At 34.4% G+C, this 18,643-nt stretch overlaps 1 protein-coding gene across 4 annotated transcripts; it reads right to left on the reverse strand.

The window, feature by feature from the left end:
• Window positions 1-7,140: 7,140 nt before the first annotated feature.
• LOC149779543 (phospholipase A and acyltransferase 1-like) lies at window positions 7,141-17,292 on the reverse strand. 4 transcript variants are annotated; one of them, XM_089940255.1, is made up of 5 exons: window positions 17,168-17,291; window positions 13,799-14,063; window positions 12,053-12,239; window positions 11,505-11,634; window positions 7,141-10,318 (listed from the first exon to the last, which is right to left on the reverse strand). In XM_089940255.1, exons 3-5 carry the CDS (start codon window positions 12,055-12,057, stop codon window positions 10,193-10,195), a joined length of 261 nt encoding a protein of 86 aa, XP_089796381.1. In that variant the 5' UTR covers window positions 12,058-12,239; window positions 13,799-14,063; window positions 17,168-17,291; the 3' UTR covers window positions 7,141-10,192. The 4 variants fall into 4 exon arrangements, 3 of the variants coding, with proteins under 3 accessions (XP_089796381.1, XP_089796382.1, XP_089796380.1); XM_089940256.1 differs by lacking the exon at window positions 13,799-14,063 and having other exon boundaries at window positions 17,168-17,278; XR_016415672.1 differs by lacking the exon at window positions 11,505-11,634 and having other exon boundaries at window positions 10,183-10,318; window positions 17,168-17,292.
• Window positions 17,293-18,643: the final 1,351 nt, after the last annotated feature.

Raw genomic sequence — 18,643 nt, forward strand, 5'->3', positions numbered from 1 at the left:
AAGTGAAAAAAGACAATGTATAATAGAAAAAAGCACGTGACTTAAGTTTCTTTTAGCAATATTGTTAGTATTGAATACATCCTGGGGGTATTACATCATGGTATATGTTATTTAATATCATAGTAATGATATAAACCGTAATATTTTAGTATCATGCGTTATTTAATATTTATTTCAATATGTTTGGTACAATTAGTCATTTTTGATAGTCTTAAATATTAGGATTAATGCATTGATTAACAAACACACAAATATTAACCCATATATGCCGCTGTATCAAATAATATTTACCATGGTATTAAATATAGTACACCAATATATTCATCATTGCTTATCTAGGTATCAAGTAATAATTATCAGTGGGATAATATATACTTTGCTATCAAATCACTTTATACCGTATCACTATTCAACAATATGGCATGAATAATGTCATGCCCTGGTCATATTTATTAATACAGTGGTAAATATTAATTAACTATAATATGAAAATATTATTAATCGCAGCGTACAATGCAAAATAGCACCGAATGCGTTTAATCCTTTGATGACAGGGAACGTAGTATTGATATCACGGTATTTGTTACACCATTAAAATGACAGGGAATGTAATATTGCTGTCACGGAATTTGTTATAACATTGAAATGACAGGGATATTGTTATCACGATATTTGTTATAACATTGAAATGACAGGGAAAGTGCTACTGATATCATGATATTTACTGCAATTTTGAGATGCGTATTATAGTACTGCAGTATGTAATAATTCTTACTGAGATATCTAATATGGTGTTATATATGACTTGAAATGTTAGTTAATAAGGCCGCATCACATAAGATACATTTAAACATATTATTCTCGACAGGTACATGAGTGGCTGCCATAATGTTGATATGGCTTTATAATACACTGATATAACTGGCTGTAATTAATACTGTTGCTTAATTATCTCGAGGTAAATGTAAAATATGTGATCCTTACTCTCGATACGTGTGTCCATGTATATGTAATGTCTCGCTTTTCTTTTACATCGTTTATCCTAAAGACTTGAAACTTTGAGAAATGATTGGGTGGTACGTCGGTGTTTAGTTTTGGATTGGCTGTGGCGTAGTTCGGTACAACAAACATTTGAAGGTTATATCGTATTAAGGCATGTAGAGTAAATTGTTTGCCCATGAGAACAATAAGATAGCCGATCAAGATAGAATAGATGGCCGGAATCGTCCCCGCACCCTTATGATCCTCTGCCCAGCACCTTTCACTGATGTAGAAGGAGATTTGAGAATATTGATTCAGCAACAAAGAAAATCAATGGATTAAATATTTTTACACCTGTGGCTAGTATTATACTAAACCTGTCTGAGTCCCAGATGAAGCTAGTAACATCAGTTTTCCATGACTTGTCTAGCTCATTTTAGCTCACGTTTAGCTTAACCACCACTTCAGTGTCGGTGTGCGTCTATTCACGTTCGCTCACAGCCTAATGTGCGTTAGATTAAGCTCAGTGTTAATGGTTTAAATTTCCTTTCATTTAGCCTTCTCAAGGCTACATGAAACAATGAGGGGTGGAAGTTAATGGAAATTTTAGATTAGTCAAAGATCGAGTCTTTGAATTATTCAAAGTGTTATTTATGTAGTGTTTAATTTTCCGAAAGAGGTTTAAAAAATATTAAAACATTTTGCGGTTTTGAAGGGTAAGTGATAAAGTATATGGTATCTGCTTAAAGTTAATTGGTAAGTAAAGTAGTCAGAGAAAAGTGTCTTGCGTAAGGGATTTGCAGCAAATGTCAATTTAGAGCTATGCGTTCAGGTCACTTGGTATGACTGAATTGTACAAATCATCAGACTCCCTCAGAGATGTATTTCAGCCTAATCACATTCTCTTGCAAGGTACCGATTTGGATTCTGACTCAAGAAACGACAAGAAACCTCCCGTCAGCTGTAAATAGTCTTGCCTCCAGCAATATAATTTCTGGAATAATGTTTAACTCTGCAGAAGGAGTACCATACATTAGTCGCTAAGGCCTAAATGTCACAAAGAGTGAAGCTTTAACTTTTTTAATGCAGTGTATTAACTAATTTTTGTGAATACATGCTTGTCTTTTAACCTTTGTCTTTTAAAGAAATGCCACAATAGGACATGTTCATAATTTTTAAATGGAGTGTGTTGGCTACTGTTGGCGTGGCTTACTTCACAAATACAAATTTGGTGACATTTATGCTTGTTTTGTATTTGGTGTTCCTTACTACACATTAAAAACTGGTGACAAACATACTTGTCATGTTTTGGGAACGGCTTGCAAAACAAACACAAATTTGGTGACGAAGTTGCTTCTCTCGCATCCTTGGTCTTTAAAAAGCCCGCCTATCAGCAACATAGTCACAATGGCTGGTGAGCAATACTATATTTTATAATATTCCAGATGTTGTACTTGTGACCTGATTTGAGAGATATAGCAGTTACTAATACCGATGTTCATTCAAATGTACAACACTGAAAAGTTTAAAATGTTCCGGAAAGTCATTTTAATCATTACTTCGTCATTGTAGACTACTGGTACTTACGATTTTCTTAATTTTTAAGTTTTAGCTGGAGGTACGATGTCGGAAGGTTTTGAGAACGTTTCGATATATGTTCCTTGGCAATCAGTAAATACAGGAATTATTTTAGCAATCAGATTGTGTACTGAATGTGGTAGCTTATAAATCAGAAAACCACATATTTTGACAATGCTTTTGTAATGACTATAGTCGTATTAAAATCAACAAGTTCGTTATTTAGAAGAATCTGTTTTAAAGTGAGACATCGCTCTCTGTAAGGGTTGAGATCTATGTTTTTAACCAGAGGACTCGACATTATAACAGATATGACAAATATTCGGATATAATCAGGTGCATTTAATGATGGTTTCAAAGAGAATTGATGTTGTTATGGAAAGTAAGGAGATTCGTTTTTGCTAAATGTTAGAACCAAAATTAAAGAGACAGTGGCTGAACAATTAAGAAATTGCATGTGAAACCCAAACTAATGCAGGCCGTAAAAGTAAATTCATTAAAAATAACACACAGAGAAAGTTGAAAAACTAAAATTGAACGAATGTATTAAGACTCTATATTGCTTTAAATGTTCTCGTAAGAGGACTTTATAAAGATCAAATGAATAAAATATTATTTATAAGGTTTCTTTTTTGGGGGGGTTATAATGGTTGATGGAGTCAATGTTAGTTGAACACAAGTTTCCTGTTGAGAAAACAATCACATCCAAACACTTTTCTCTTTAGTTACATAAAGCAAAGTGTCTGAGTAGACATATTTATGTAATCTATGACAAGGCGCCCTGAAGAGTGCCTAAAAATGAATCCCAAACATCAGCAAGTTGGCTCTAAATATTAACTTTTTATACGTTTTTCATATGAATCATGATGTTTGTCAGTAACTGAACTTACACGACCTTTTGCTATTCGAATTCTACGTCAGCCATGCACTGTTATACTCAAACGGTACACATTTTTTAACATCTTGAAACACTTGCATAAATACAGGAATAAAAATATTTAAGTAGCATTTTATCTCATATCATAATTATAATCAATTCTGAAAACGATTGAAAAATCAGAAATTGATGAGTGTTGATTACATCATAAATTAAGTGACAATCGAAAATTGTGTATAACGTCTGTTACTGAAATAGCCCAATCATGCCAATATATAAAAATTAAGGTGTGATTGGAGAAATAAACAAACCTCGAAAGCCAAACCTTTATAAGCATGCCCATAATCATTAAAATCTGTTGTTTAATGATGTTACGCTCTGAAGTATGCTGGAATGTTTTGAGACGATTTTGTAGATTCTAACTCCACCACAGCAATATTAGCTTTATCAATCCGCGCAAGAAATGTGTTAACGAAAATAAAGTCCTTAATTTTGGTATGAAGAGAGTAATTACTTTGAGATATAGACAATCTGAAGCATTATATGTACAATATTAATTGGTAGCAGTTCGCTCTCCTAAAGTTATTGTTCAACATAGGAACATTTTTTAATCACACTGACACTGAAGAGAAACTAATCCATGCAAATTGAAGGTGTGTACCTTTGAAATGAACAATAAAAAGAATATCTTCATTGTTGTCGTAGATATAAGAAAATATTTCACTGGTGAAATGGAAATAGTGTGTACGGTTAACCGTGGAATCGGCTCCTTGATAATACAGTGTGTCCACTACATATTTCCTTATTTCCACTCAAAACACGCAGATAGTCTAAATTTGTTACACCTTCGGTCATTTTAAACAAATGTTAGGTGTGTTATAAATGTGATTTAAAACGGGATAAAATGTGTAAGTATGAATTCAATACATATTCATTCATCTAAGTTAAAATGCTAATGATTCTGTGATGTTGAGAAATGAAGATGAATTTAATTTGATATGCGCATATGTTGATAATAAATGATATTAACTATATTCCATTGTTTGAGCTGCTGTAGAGATAGTCTGTATTGAGAAACTGTTACCTAATCGTTTGAAAAGAAAGTTGCTTAATAGGCACTCTGTGTAATGTGATTGAATTTATGGTAAGCAGAGTCTTCCAAACACCGCTGATTCTGAAGAGTTTATGTATCAATTACACAATCAGAAATAAGATTGTTTCCATTCTCGGTAACGTGCTCATATGACAACATAATCAGGCGAACACGCGCATATGCAATATATATTTCAATGTTAATTTCAAAAATTAAAAGTGATATCTGTAAATACTGTAGATCTCGCCACACTTGGCAAATCCCAATCAGAAGATACCAAAGTCTCATCTCCAACCTATTCCTGCATTTGACAAACCATTTAGTAGAGTTACGATTGATTGTGTCGGTACTTTACCTAAGGCCAAGTCAGGCAACCAATGCTTGTTGGCCATAATGTGCGAGCCTACAAGATTCCCAGAGGCAATTCCTTTCAGGAATATTAAAACTAAAACAATAAGAAAAGCTTTGATGCTTTGAAGTGTTTTACTCAATTTGGCCTGCCCAAATCTGAAATTTTATGTCTGGAATTTTCCAGCAGGTTTTGCAAGAAATAAGCATCTAGCAATTTAAGTCTTCTGCCTATCACTCTGTAAGTCAATGGGCACTAGAATGATTTCATCAAACTTTGAAAAATATGATTCGGTCATATTATTGTGATAATGGAAAATATTGGGATAAAGGTGTTCATTTACTGTTGAGTGCTTTTGTGGAATCAGTTCAAAAATCGTTAGGATTTAGTCCTTTTGACCGATGTTTTGGATACAATGTCCATGTACCATTGAAGTTATTAAAAGAGAAACTTCTTTCAAATGACGATACAGAAATTAATCTTCTAGATTATGTCTCCAGTTTTAAATATAAATTGTCAAAGGCTTGTGAGGATGAAATAACTAATCTGCACTCTACTCAATCAAAAATGAAATTAAGGTATGATACAAATAGAAAGGAAAGGAGTTTTCCGGCTGGTGACAGAGTTCTGGCTCTCTTGCCCATGCCACACAATCCTTTTCATTCTACGTGCTGTGGTCCTTACACAGTTGAAAAGAAAGTCATTCAAATTATACCACCATTACTCATTGCAGCAGGGGAAAAAACAACTTTGATATATAAATATTTTAAAGAGCATGTTGATAGAGATAGCAAGGTTACTCGTGCAATCAATTTAGTTATACTTGTCTCACACACCGAGGACTTAAGCGATGGAATGCAATCGGACTGTTGTGACTTGGAGTAATCACTCTTCGAAATTTAGTAATTATGAATAATATAGACCAGAAGCTTTCACTTTTGCAGCAACATGAAAAGAATGAACCAAAACAGCTATTACTTGAATATGAGCACCTGTTTCCAGATGTTCCTACATGAACGAATAATATCTACAATGACGGTGAAATTATTGATTCCACACCACAATAAAGCATGCGCACAGGAGGAAACCTCTAAAGCAGGAATATTTGAATAAAGGCAATATTTGATAAAGAATTATTTCACAGAACCGAGTAAAATTGACTGTAGTTCACCGTGTATATTTGTACCAGAACCAGATGATACTTTCCGCATCTGCAAAGAATATAGAAAGGTGAACAGTGGGACTCAGATTCATTTGCATTACCAAAGCTCGCCGATTGCTTTGATAAAATTGGAAACAAAACATGTCACTTCATTTGACGTTTTGAAAGGATTCTGGCAAATTTCGCTGACGGAAATGGCAAAGGATATTTCGGTATTCGTGACTCCAGATGTACTCTATCGATATAAAGCGATGCCGTTTGGGATCAAAGGCTCGCCTTGTACGTTCAATTAGCATGATTGCGTCTGGTCTAGATAATTGTGATGCTTACATTGATAGTGTCATCATATACACATACACCTGAAAAATTCATTTAGAGACAATTTGGCAATTATTTGACAGACGCACTGATGCAAATTTCACAATTAATTTATCCAAGATGGAGTTTTGTAGTACTTGTATTACATTTCCAGGAGATATCGTGGGACGTGAAAAAGTACAGATGCTGATTTGTAAGTCTATTTCTGAATTCCCTGTGCTCATTAGTATACAACTAATGCGATTATTTGGTATGACTGTATACTCTCGAAATGTTGTTCCAACCGTAATTGCTGAACCCCTGACAAATTTATTGAGTAAGAAAACCAATTTTCATTGGTTTGAATTTTGTAAGAAGGTTTTTGATAAGTTAAAGGCCATACTTTAGAGTGCACTAGTTCGTTCAGCTCCAAATGTCAGTCAATCATTTAACCTGCGTATTGTTGCAAGTGATGTTGGGGTTAGTGCAGTATTGATTCAAGAAGTAAAAAGAATAGTGTAGATCATGCAGTGTGTTTTTCTTTCTTCTAAGAAATCAAAAAAGCACTAGAAAAATTATTCCACATTCGAGAAGGAATGTTTATGTTTGATATAGGCATTACAACACTTTGAAGTGTATATTATTTCAGCTCCTTCTCCGATTATTGTGATTAGTGATCACAACTCCCTTAATTTCATTGGCAAGATAAAAAAAACAAACATAAGAGATTATTAAGGTTTGATGTTGCAGGAACACAATATTGACATCAGGTACTCAAGGGAAAAGACAATATAACTAACGTGTAAAGAAATATTATATTGTTTATTGTATAGTTTGTTTCATTCAAAAGATTTTTTTCTTCTGCAATGGTAGTGTCACAAGCATATTTGACTAATAGAAAAAAGAAGGCTTTATTCCATAAATCTTTTTTAATGATGACAAGTACTATCTATGTTTAATTTGCATTGTTTGTTAGTTTATTGTTTTATTTTGTTTTTAAATGTTATATGTTGTGGGTAATCAACATTGTATCTAGTGGATGATCTTGTCCAAAAGCAGTTATAATTTTGTAGACAGTGTTTTTCTCCGAGTCAGGATTATTGTTTTTAAGCTGAGTCAAGGACATTATATTTGTATGTAGTTATACTTGGAATACATGATTTCTGTCACGTGCCTTATAGTAACAAACTTTCTAATGCTTCTAGAATAATGAAAAAGTTATCCTTATTCGGGGTTTTGATTTGCATCTTAGAATGTCATATAACTAATGTTTCTGAAAATCTGTTATTCGTACTTTAAGATATTGGCGGAATTAACCGTAGTATGTTGTGTCCATTAATACATTTGGGCTGAATGTATTTCTTAAAATTATTAGATTCAAGTGATGTTTCTCTAGAAATACAGAGTGTTCATAAAATAATATTATTGGAGATTCACTGGCATTTATAGTGATGTCAAACCTTGAATTATATTACTTTTGTTCAATAAAATACTGTTGCTACAACACAACGACAGAGACCATCATTAGCACATCAACAACTTTAGTGTGAGTATTTAATTTGAATTTCCACTAAAGGTTTCTCAGAACTTTAATTATTAGGACTTATGTCTGCAATTCTAGGAATATTTAGGATTCAATTTCTCAATACCATCAGTTCTTTTTTTACATTCTCACTTTATATTATTTGGAAATAGATTTGGTGAAATATTACAAGGTTGTTGCTTTTCATTCGCTTCTGTTACTTATTTAAAGACTCGTGGCAATACGCATGATGTCGACTAATAGATGTAACATACAGACACTTGATGGACTTGTACGTAATGAAAACTGCCGAAAACAGACGTGAATGTGAACATGAAACACAGTTGGAGAGTAGACGTTGATTCTAAGATAAAAAAAGGGTTATCCATGAGGAGAGTCTCCGCAAAATGTTATAATGGACTTCTGATACGACCCACGATAGCTAAACTTTTTAAAATTAAAACCTGTATGAAACACTAATAATGATAAATTGCCATGTACAGAAGATGGTCCTATACTTAAGAACCCTGATCTCATTCATGGTATTATAGCTCTGTAACTGTTAAGGAATAACAAAAAAAACCCAACTAAATATATATTTTGATGGATTGCTATGGTCTTGCAGAGTAGGAAAAAGCAACAAACATGTGATTATATTAATACTCTCAGGGACAACGTGACTAATTTTTAACAATACATCATTTCTTGTTGCAAACACAAGTCTAGCGCCCACTAATGTTGCATAATATCAACCGATATTAGCTTTATGTTTTTCATTCCCAATACTGCATTAAATAACGTTTTTTCGTCTTGTATAACCATAACACTGCACTGGTCAGTGTGTTGTTATAATAGCGCAGTAAAATATAACCTTCAAAAGAAAAATGAAAATGCACATATAAAATGGGGAGGGAGATAAAAAAAATCGGCAGATCTCTAAAAAAGAGATAATAACATCTAATAATTACAATATCTTTTCTTTAAAGTCTTATATTTCACACGAGACGTTTGTCACCTTATTGTGGAATAGATCAGAGTTATAGTTAACTGGGTAACATTTGGCCAGACAGGCTTAGCACATGTGCTTTTAATAGGCCACGATTGAAAGATAATTTGAGTGAGAACTGATCCATTGGAACAAACCATGGTCTGCTGAGAGATAGAAACGTGGGTGTTACCAATTATTTAGGACATGTGCAAAAGTTGAGTAAATGGAAACGCAATCCAAGAATGGCTAAGATTGTTTGAATGAACTTTCTTACTGTTAATCATCCTGATTTATTTTATAGTATCCGTTTACATTTACATCCTGCATTGATCGGAACCCTCATATTTTGAACATATCGTGGATGTGGTTTTGTACTTTCATCGCTGTTTGAATATAAACCTTTTTGATAATCATTTTCTATAATATAACCTTTTTATGGCGCTATATAGTCTTTCAGCGCTAGTGCGCATTAAAATGCTCAATCATTGATTCAGTCAGTATATCGCAGTTGCATTAATGCAGGTTAGACGATTTAGATAACTGGTCTTCTGAAAAGGATATATATGCAGTACTACTATTATCTTAAATTAAATTATTACAAATAAATGCACTAAAATAAAAACCAATCTCTCCACTCTATTCGGATATATTTTTATTTTATGCATGACTGATTGGGACCAGAGAAAATAATTTAGTCCAAGATGTTTCATTTCTATTACTTCTCAAACGCTGTCCCAAATTTCAAAGTCAAAAGTATGCAAAAATATGTTTAATATGTTTAGAACAAAGATCATTGCAATTTGTAATTTATATTAAATGCTGGAAATATTAACAGTGCCACGGAATACAGAAGCAGTAAAGTGGTTTATAAAGAGTCAAAGAATTTATAAAGACCATAAAGTTTTAAATTCTGCTAGAACCTATTCATTTTGCAATAAGTTGCTCGAAGAGCTATCCTAATTTATTTTATTGCACGTTTGCATTTCCTTATAAATAATGCTTTGTCAATGATGAAATATTGAAACAGTATAGTGTCATAAAGATAAAACAAACAAACATCTATTTCACACGATTGTCATGAAATCCCTGCTGTCTTTTTCATCTTATGAGCAATGTATGAGCAATGTGTCCTCATTACGTTTCAAGAGATCACGCACAATATTTGGTGGTGCAGATACAAAGCTTCCAATTAATGTGCAGTGTTGGTCTCCGTCATATAGCATACATTATCATAATGAGGTTTGTTCTGTGATTTACAATAGCTTGCTTCCCCGAAAAGGTAAAAATGGATACAAGTCCTAGATCTAGTCATTTTCATCAACACTAACATATCACCAGTCATGCCCTAATACTCAGATTCCTTTTCATTCGACTCTTGCGATTTTCTGCTGCTCAGTGCGCTGCCAATGGCAATTCCCAGAAATGTCAAGACTGACGCTCCAATACCCACCAACGTTAAAGCCGTTTCAACCTAAGTCAGGACAATATAAACATGGATTAGCTAAAGTACGATAATAACACTGGAATTTTTAGAATAATTCATGGATACACTTCATTATGATTATTCCTGGTATATTTCTTCAGTTACCAATTTCAAGAAAGGTAGTACTGGCCTCGATCCAACCATAATTCCCTATGAACACATCGAGTCCAAGCAATATTGCATGGTGCAAGACAACTGTGAAATATTGTAGCATTGTTGTGTGTAGAAAGCATTGTCGGAAATGAGTGACACTGATATGCATATAATGTACTTAATTTGGTTGTCAGTAGGTATTGTACAGTTAACTGTTTTAAAGTACAGTTTGTCATATGCAGCTGCAAGTACTTATGTTGACATAAAAGTATCCACGCTACCGCGCTACTGTCACATCTCGACGCAAATTAAAGAAATGATCATACAAATGATCATACATTTTGCAGTATCCTCAATACATCAGAAATAGTGAGTTAGTTTTTGGTAAGTTATATATGTGAGGAAAACATGAATTCCATGTATCAAACTTCAGCGGGTTTCAGCTTAAAGCTTAAGAGACATTTAAAAGAGAAAGTGGCCTAAATTTAAAATAGCATCTTGACAAGTCGCAGTGATATTGACTGATAGGTACCCAATCATTCAATTAAACGGACAAGCGTACCAGATGTTTTGACATAGTGGTAAAGTTTTTACAGGCAGTCTTAGTGGAAACGTGTTTGCCATTAGCATTGTAATCTTGAAAGCACTTTATGCTAAACTATACAATTTGGAAAATTAACGATGTTTATTGCTTTATTGATTCTCTAAGAAGGCTTTGGTATTATTCGACAAGTGTTCCATTGATACACTATAGAGGTATAACAATATACTCATGAAAAAAATAATCTGTCACAGTGAATTTTAAAGTAGCAATCCTGCATCAAAGGCAGCTAGAGGAAGTAATGTTTGCAAAGGTGTTTCAAACCCGTTTTTTTTGGATAGCAACTATAAGGTTTTCATTAATAACATTACACAGTTTGCCATGCACCTGGAGCTCAATACGAAAGGCTGTTCAATTAGAATTTCGTAGAAAATGTTTTGTGCTACAGACAACTAAGTGCACTTTTTGGACAATTGGCAATGAATTCAGTTGGTTTCTGGATAACTAGGAAACAAAGCTTATTCCTTGTATATACTCTACCTGTTCACTCTTTTCTTTTCCATAACGACACCAACTGGCAAAATGCTCACAGTTACACCACATAACATTGTATCCTATTTCTCCAAGCTTAGAGAGTGCTCTCTCTACAATTTCTTCTTTCCGCAGTGGCCTATGAAAGAACAGGGTTCCAAATTAAAAACTACGCACACATACTGTATATAACTTGTTCTTGCTAGTTTAGCACATTCTTAGGAATAAGAGCGGGAATGTAGAGTGGCACCTTCGATGATAAGGGTACTAATTTTGAGAAAAGTGATTCACGCTGACGAAGTACAGAGGGCCATCTCTTTTTGAAGTTAAAAAGGAGAAGATCAGGTCAATATTTATATCACGGATTAAATATGTTAGCTGATATGTTTTAATGAGTTATTTTAATCATGTAGAGTATGGTCAAGGGGAAGACATTTAAACGGCGGAAGGAAGGCATAGAGGAGCGATGTGGAGAGAAACTGATGGTGTTGTTGTGGACGAGGTGTTGAATGGGTCGTTTTTGAGGTTACATTGTACATTGATTAACGGTTGCTTACCGCATTTTTCTATCCTTTTCTCTGTTGACGTTAGCTTTGCTACCAAGAACTACATCCCAGAAATCATCCACCTTGACAAAAGCCTTCTTGAACTTTTGTCCACAGATTGTAAATAAGTGACCAGAATCGAAATTACCATTAATCCCATCGTTGTCGTCCCCAGTTAAGTGGACAACTTGCTCATCTCCTGAAGCAACGCAAAATGATAAGTTTACCTTTACAGTGAAGAATAGAATCAAAGAGAAATATTGTGGTCAATTTACTGAATTCTGATTATATTTTGTAAAACAGATAAATTGAATTTATACAGCAGCTGACAAGCCTAAAAGTGGTATATAATTGACTGTATATAATGTGTGCAAGACGTCTATATGTCTAATCAAATAATCAGCTCATTAAGGTATAAAATAAAGATCACATTTTAAGGCAAGAGGCGTAAGTGGACTTGAAATTTGATCAGGATGATATATACCTAAAAGCTAGTCGCAAGGGATGTTTGTCAGGAAAACTGAGTTAGTGTTTGTTTTCAATACTTGAAGGCCTGTATATATAGATGCAATACTCATACTGTACGGCGTTAAAACATTATATATGAAATTTGAAAGATCTCAAGTCAAGATGATTTATGTTAAATGTGTTCAACTTTTCTTTACCATTAATTCAGAATATTTGTTTCTACTTTTAGTACTGTGGCAAAGGCAAAGGAAAACCATCGTCATATGTACAAACTGGTAACATTTTCTTACCAATATGCTTTTATCCGATCTAATCACGCCATTCCAAGAGTTTCTGAGAGCTACAAATTATTTCTATTTATAGCAATTGTCGTCAATATTTCTAGTAGATTGGCATCTTTAGAAGAAATTTTTATGGTCCTTTTGGCAGAATCCTTTGTCAATTTAGGAATTACATGTTTTGATCGGTGAATGAGAAGACTTAGAGAAGCCCCTTTTTCAGCAACGGTGGCCATATTTAAAGGCAATTCTGCATTATTTATACAAATCGTAACGGTCTTCATGCTTGAATGCATTATACCACGTTTAATTTAAATTATATGTAGCGACAGCCATAAGTGACAGAAGCAGCATGTTTTGAAAAACTTGGAAACAACTGCATGCCAATAAAAATCTATAACTAGACTGGATATTTCGTAAAGTAAAAATCAGCAAAATAAACAGATGATATTACATTTTGTATAATGTTCTGAACATCTAATGTGGTCATCTAATTACGCATGTAAAGATAGCGAGCAAATCTTATTTTCGTATCTTAATTGGTTGTTGTTTAATTGTACTAACATGTCATTTGTCTCCAGAACGAATGTCTATAGAGTTCACAAAATGTTTTGAATAAAACAAAGTATTCCTTTAATGGCCTGAAATGTAACTCGGTTAATTGCTTACGCAAAATAGATGCCTTCCACATTCCATTGCTTACTTCGTGGAAAAATGTGGAAGAGAATTTTAAAGAAACCACCTGCAAAGAAAACTAATTTTCTCCTATGGTCTGAAAATCTAAACATATCATCCACATCAATAAACAAACAGGTCTGTCAAATTATATGTTAAATTATATTTATGTACGTTGAGTTTATGTTATTGGCAAAGATGGAGGGGTCGGAGAGGACAGGATTCTCTCACGACAAGGAGCGGAAGCATAAAATATGAACCGTTTGATTATTATAAAAATTAAGCAATATAATCTTAATATTTCATTCAGGATTGTTCTTCATTGTGAGGAACTTACCAATATAGACAGCCCAGTGTGAATAGAAACCTCTTGGGAACTCTATAGTGTCACCAACTTTTAATTGTCGTAATACCTTTACATTATGTGCCACTATTTCACTGTCAGATATGATGGTGTTTCACACATGTACTGGTATCCGTTTAGCAGTAAATCAATGTTTGTACAGTGGAATTGCCAGGAATCTTATCATGTGATTAAAATGTAATGTGTGTGGCAATAATCTGTACCTCCTGACTGAGCAAGTGATTCACATCTTTAGAACCTGTTGAATAAAAGGGACATAATGCTATTTAAAAACAACATCAAATCAAACAGAAACAAAAATATCAGTTAAAATGATAATGTTAGATACTATATTGAAATGTGCATTATCAGTATACTGTTATGTGACAATCATCTTCACAAAGAAGGGGTTCTACGTTCGAGGTGGTCCAGATAGATATGTTCAGTGGGGTACCACAACTTGCCTTTATTTCCAAGAGCCTTCTTTGTTTCTCGACACTCCTATAGTTTTTCGTAAGGTAAGTTGAACAGTCGCTCCTAAACATTTTCATTATCCAGAAAGTGGAATCAACCTAAGAGACAGTGAACTGCCTTCGAATAAGCCCAAATGCGTTTTCAGATGACAATTATCAATTTGAATTAGGTCAATAAACCTACAATACACAATGGTAAGCGATGACATGATATAACTACACACTGCACAGTTACATAGTGTGTGTGTGCATGCTTTACATAGAATAACAGAAGGTACAAGTGGCTTGCGAATTTTGCATGGTTATTATCTGTCCGAAACGTCTGGCAAGATTAATGCGAGAACCGGTATTTTTTGTTAGAGATTATGTGAATTAGCATTAATTGGACATTTATGCTGATTTTCACATGCAATTTTCCACTGATACCATTGACGTCAATGTAAATGCGTTATCAAACATATTATACTTATCATTGTGCACATTTGCAAATATTATCTTTCACAATTTTGAACACTACATTTTGTGAGGAAAACATACAAGTCTGGAAGTAATATAATTAACTGTGTTGACTATTTCTATTTATTTTGTTTTGTGCTATTATAATCAAATAAGACCTTTTGTGGTGAACGTACTATTTGTTGACATTACACTGGAGAGATCTAGTAACTCAAAAAGGCTTGAGCTGTCCATTGTCCATTGTATTTGGCCTTGACCCCGACACTTGACATTATGGCTATAATAATTATATACATCTAAAGTACACTTTGAGTTTAAGGACCTGGTTTCAGAGAGTATTTGTAGATCTATTTGCTCCCTTCCCCAGTTTTATGTGCCCGGGTCCCGCAAAGAATTTATCCGATCCTGGTCTGGGTTGATAGTAGTCTTTATAGTGAATGTTTGAGGAGTTCTTAGATGCAGCTGGTGTACAAAGTGACACCAATCATAAGAGAGAGAGAGAGAGAGAGAGAGAGAGACCAGACGGTAAAATGTATTCTGGGAGTGATGTCCATATTCAGGGCACAGTTAGAATTATACTCTTTTTCGGAGAAAATGGAAAGTATCAAACTTACCCTTGTTTAATTAGACACCTATACAGTTAAGTGCCTACTTGGTCACTCGAACGAAACCGGATGGTTCGTATTATAAGCTGATACGTTTAATAGTCGCTACAGAGCTATAGACAGATACAGTCTCAAATGACGTCACATCCGCTATTTGTTCAGGGGAAGGGAAGCGCGTTGTTCTATTCAAGAATGAAAGGTATAAATTTTCAGAAAATGAACCTTATATATATATATAGCAAATTATATATGAACTATGCGCGTATTTCAGTTTTCCATGTTTGTCCCCTTTAAGGAAAGATAACTATCACTATATCATTTTATCTCCTGCCAAGTGTTTACTTCTCAAAACATTGACCTTAAACAAAAATATGTACAACAATCAAAGAACGTAACCTATTTTACCTCGTTCCCACCCACAATACTCTTAACTCAAGAGAAGAGACATTCCAAAATGTAAATCATAAAATACCCCAAAAACTGAGAAAATCATTTTAATCTCAGACTTTCAAAATATAGTGTCCAGAATGTTTCAGTTCCTTCTCTATGTTTTCAGTAGGCACAAGTCGTAGAACTTTCAATTTTGTCCATTAATATTACAGAGGATTGAAATTCTCTTAAAAAACAGGAAAAATATTAACAGTTGCAACATAAAGGTCACAGTATCTTAGAGAGGAACATGGTCTCTATTGACTTTGACTGACATTCAGAAGAGTTAGACCTTATTAGAATGCGCTTGACACTTTTCTCGTCATTGGGCACAAGCAGGGACTTGTATTTATAGTTACATTTTAAATGTTTGCGACACTGTAAGTAGAAAATGTAGAAAATAAAAAGAAAACAGAACAATATCGTTTGCAATTTGCATGTTAAAAATATCCATACAATCATTACTTATCTAGACTAACCCGCATACTAGAAAGAGATTAAATCTTTATTGTGGTTTTTGAAAAGCATTAATTATCGCCATAAAGTTAAATGCGTCAATCCTTTCTTGTAATGAAATAATACTAAAGAAAAGTTTGCAAGTACTGTAGATTGCTGAGGTGTCTGTATAGATTAACTTATTTAGTCGACGTCAGTTTGCTCTAATTTATTTTGGGAAATGGAACGCTTATTGGCGTTACTTGTTTTTTCAGCAAGAATGGTACAGGCAAAATTTAACTTACTGATCCTAAACCTAAGTTTAATTTAAAAATAAGCCATCTTATTATGGGTTGTGATTTAAGTTTAAATCCCGTCATAGGTCCATGCGTGTTAGTGCTGTGGTTAAGCGCGGGAACGGCTTTTAGTTACTTTTTTATGCTCGCCATTGTTAAATACCCTTTTTGTAATAGATGTACTTTCAAACTGAAGTCTTTTAAATATGAAAATAAAGTGTTTATTCAGCCACGGTGACGAGTATGGGAGATAATTATAAACTGATGTGTAGTATTTAATTTTCAATGACAAATGCTTATAAAATTAAGTATAGATGACTTTGTAGACCGCTCCGGTGGTTAGAGCGTCCGCCGCGGATGCGGGAGGTCGTAGGTTCGATCCCCGGCCGAGTCATATCAAAGAGTGATAAAAGTGGTACTGACAGCTGCCTCGGTAGTAGCTCAACATCATTCTACCTGTCTGCGGCATGATACCCCAGTTCTAGACATCACTATAAACTGCCACACTGCAGACATCTTAGCGATATGACTGAAAAATTGTTAAAGCTACGTTTAAAACCCAAAGCACACACACACACACACACACACACACACACACACACACACACACACACATCAGATATGATCTTGTTCCCAATATTTTAGTGATAGAAGTAAACAATACATTACCTTGCTGGCATATCGCATGTGCGTTCCGTCGTTTAGTTAAGCACAGCTAATATCCTTTTGCATGAACCAACACTTATTCTTTAATACCTGTATGTTGTCCTTTGCGCATGGCAAATAGAAGCGTTCCAGGTTATTTATAACAATCACGTCATCCATAAAATCCCGTGAACTGTGTATTACATTTTATATTGTGTGCTAGTATTATGAAGGACCACAGAGGTATTTGATTGTCATCATTTCAAAAGTATTACCGGTTTTTCTTATACAGTATATAATAAGGAACTATGAGATCATGTAAAATGTAAAATGAACATGGTTTCAATAACAGTTTTGTTGCTAAGGATAATGTCTTCTACGGTAATCGATTGTCAATCGATAGAGTCTGGAGTCTGTAACAGATTGAATAATATAACAAGGCCGCGTCTTTTATTCAAAGTCGAACAGGTGTAAGCAGCAGGGAAGACGAACAGACCATTGGTTCCAAGCAAAATAAACGCTCCTAAGCAGGGAAGATGAACAGACCATTGGTTCCAAGCAAAATAAACGCTCCTACGCGAACTTTCTCCGTAGAAGCCTCTATTTTCACTTTTACGGCCTTCCACGAGGATTAATTGTCGCATCATTCAGACTTGGTGCATTAGGTTGGTATGCCAAGTGTGTCATAAAATATGATACCCAATGCAGGAATAATCCAGGTTGGGATAATTTTTTTGGTTATTTGCTTTTTGTTGCCACGTGGGGCTGCTTTGGTCCATTTTACGTCACATTAAAATGATATAATTAAAAATAATATGAGTCCGAGAACCAGCGCAATTGCAGAACCGCATTCTGCTAGATTAGCGCGAGAACAATTAGCGGCATTAAGGAGACTTATTCCCACGAAGGAATTATTTAAGAAAAATGTACGTGAACACGAGGACGCAGAGCAGGGATTTACCGAATTATCTTCGAAATTGTTAAAGCCAGTTACCGAAGTAACCGAAAGAGTCTTTTTTGGTGACGATGACGATCCGGATATCAGGAAACGCGGAATTCTTCCTGTGTTGAGAGGTATTGAGGAACATTCACGAATATTGCCGGATCGACTAGCAATACTGGCACAAGCCCACGGGCAAGCACAACCAGGAAAAGCAATTGGTTTTAAAATAAAAAAGAAAAAAACTGGAGCAAAATCGTTTCATCCCGATGACATAAGAGGAAATTTTACCGATGAAGGATGGCAAATGATATCGAGGCCGCTCTCGACGTTGTATAATATAGATGAATTTGGCGAAGCTGCTGAAAATAGTTTTCGTGATCGAGGAAGATACCTAACGAATGAAGGGAAAAATAGATTCAAATCTCGTAAAGTTTGGTATGACATGTTATATAAAGTTTACACTGGAAAATCACAGGTAAGAGGTACGGATCCATATTACAGAAGATTTTTTAGAGTTGCACAGGAAACACAAAATAAGAATAAAGAACAGGCGGAAT

Source organism: Sinohyriopsis cumingii, chromosome 17, assembly GCF_028554795.1.
Source record: "Sinohyriopsis cumingii isolate HCF-2022 chromosome 17, ASM2855479v2, whole genome shotgun sequence".
NCBI classification, from domain to species: Eukaryota; Metazoa; Mollusca; class Bivalvia; order Unionida; family Unionidae; genus Sinohyriopsis; species Sinohyriopsis cumingii.

Coding starts and splice junctions, on each gene's coding strand:
- LOC149779543 (XM_089940254.1), bottom strand. Junction 10,319..11,504: donor GAAAAGAAAAGAGTGAACAG/GTAGAGTATATA, acceptor GTCCTGACTTAG/GTTGAAACGGCTTTAACGTT.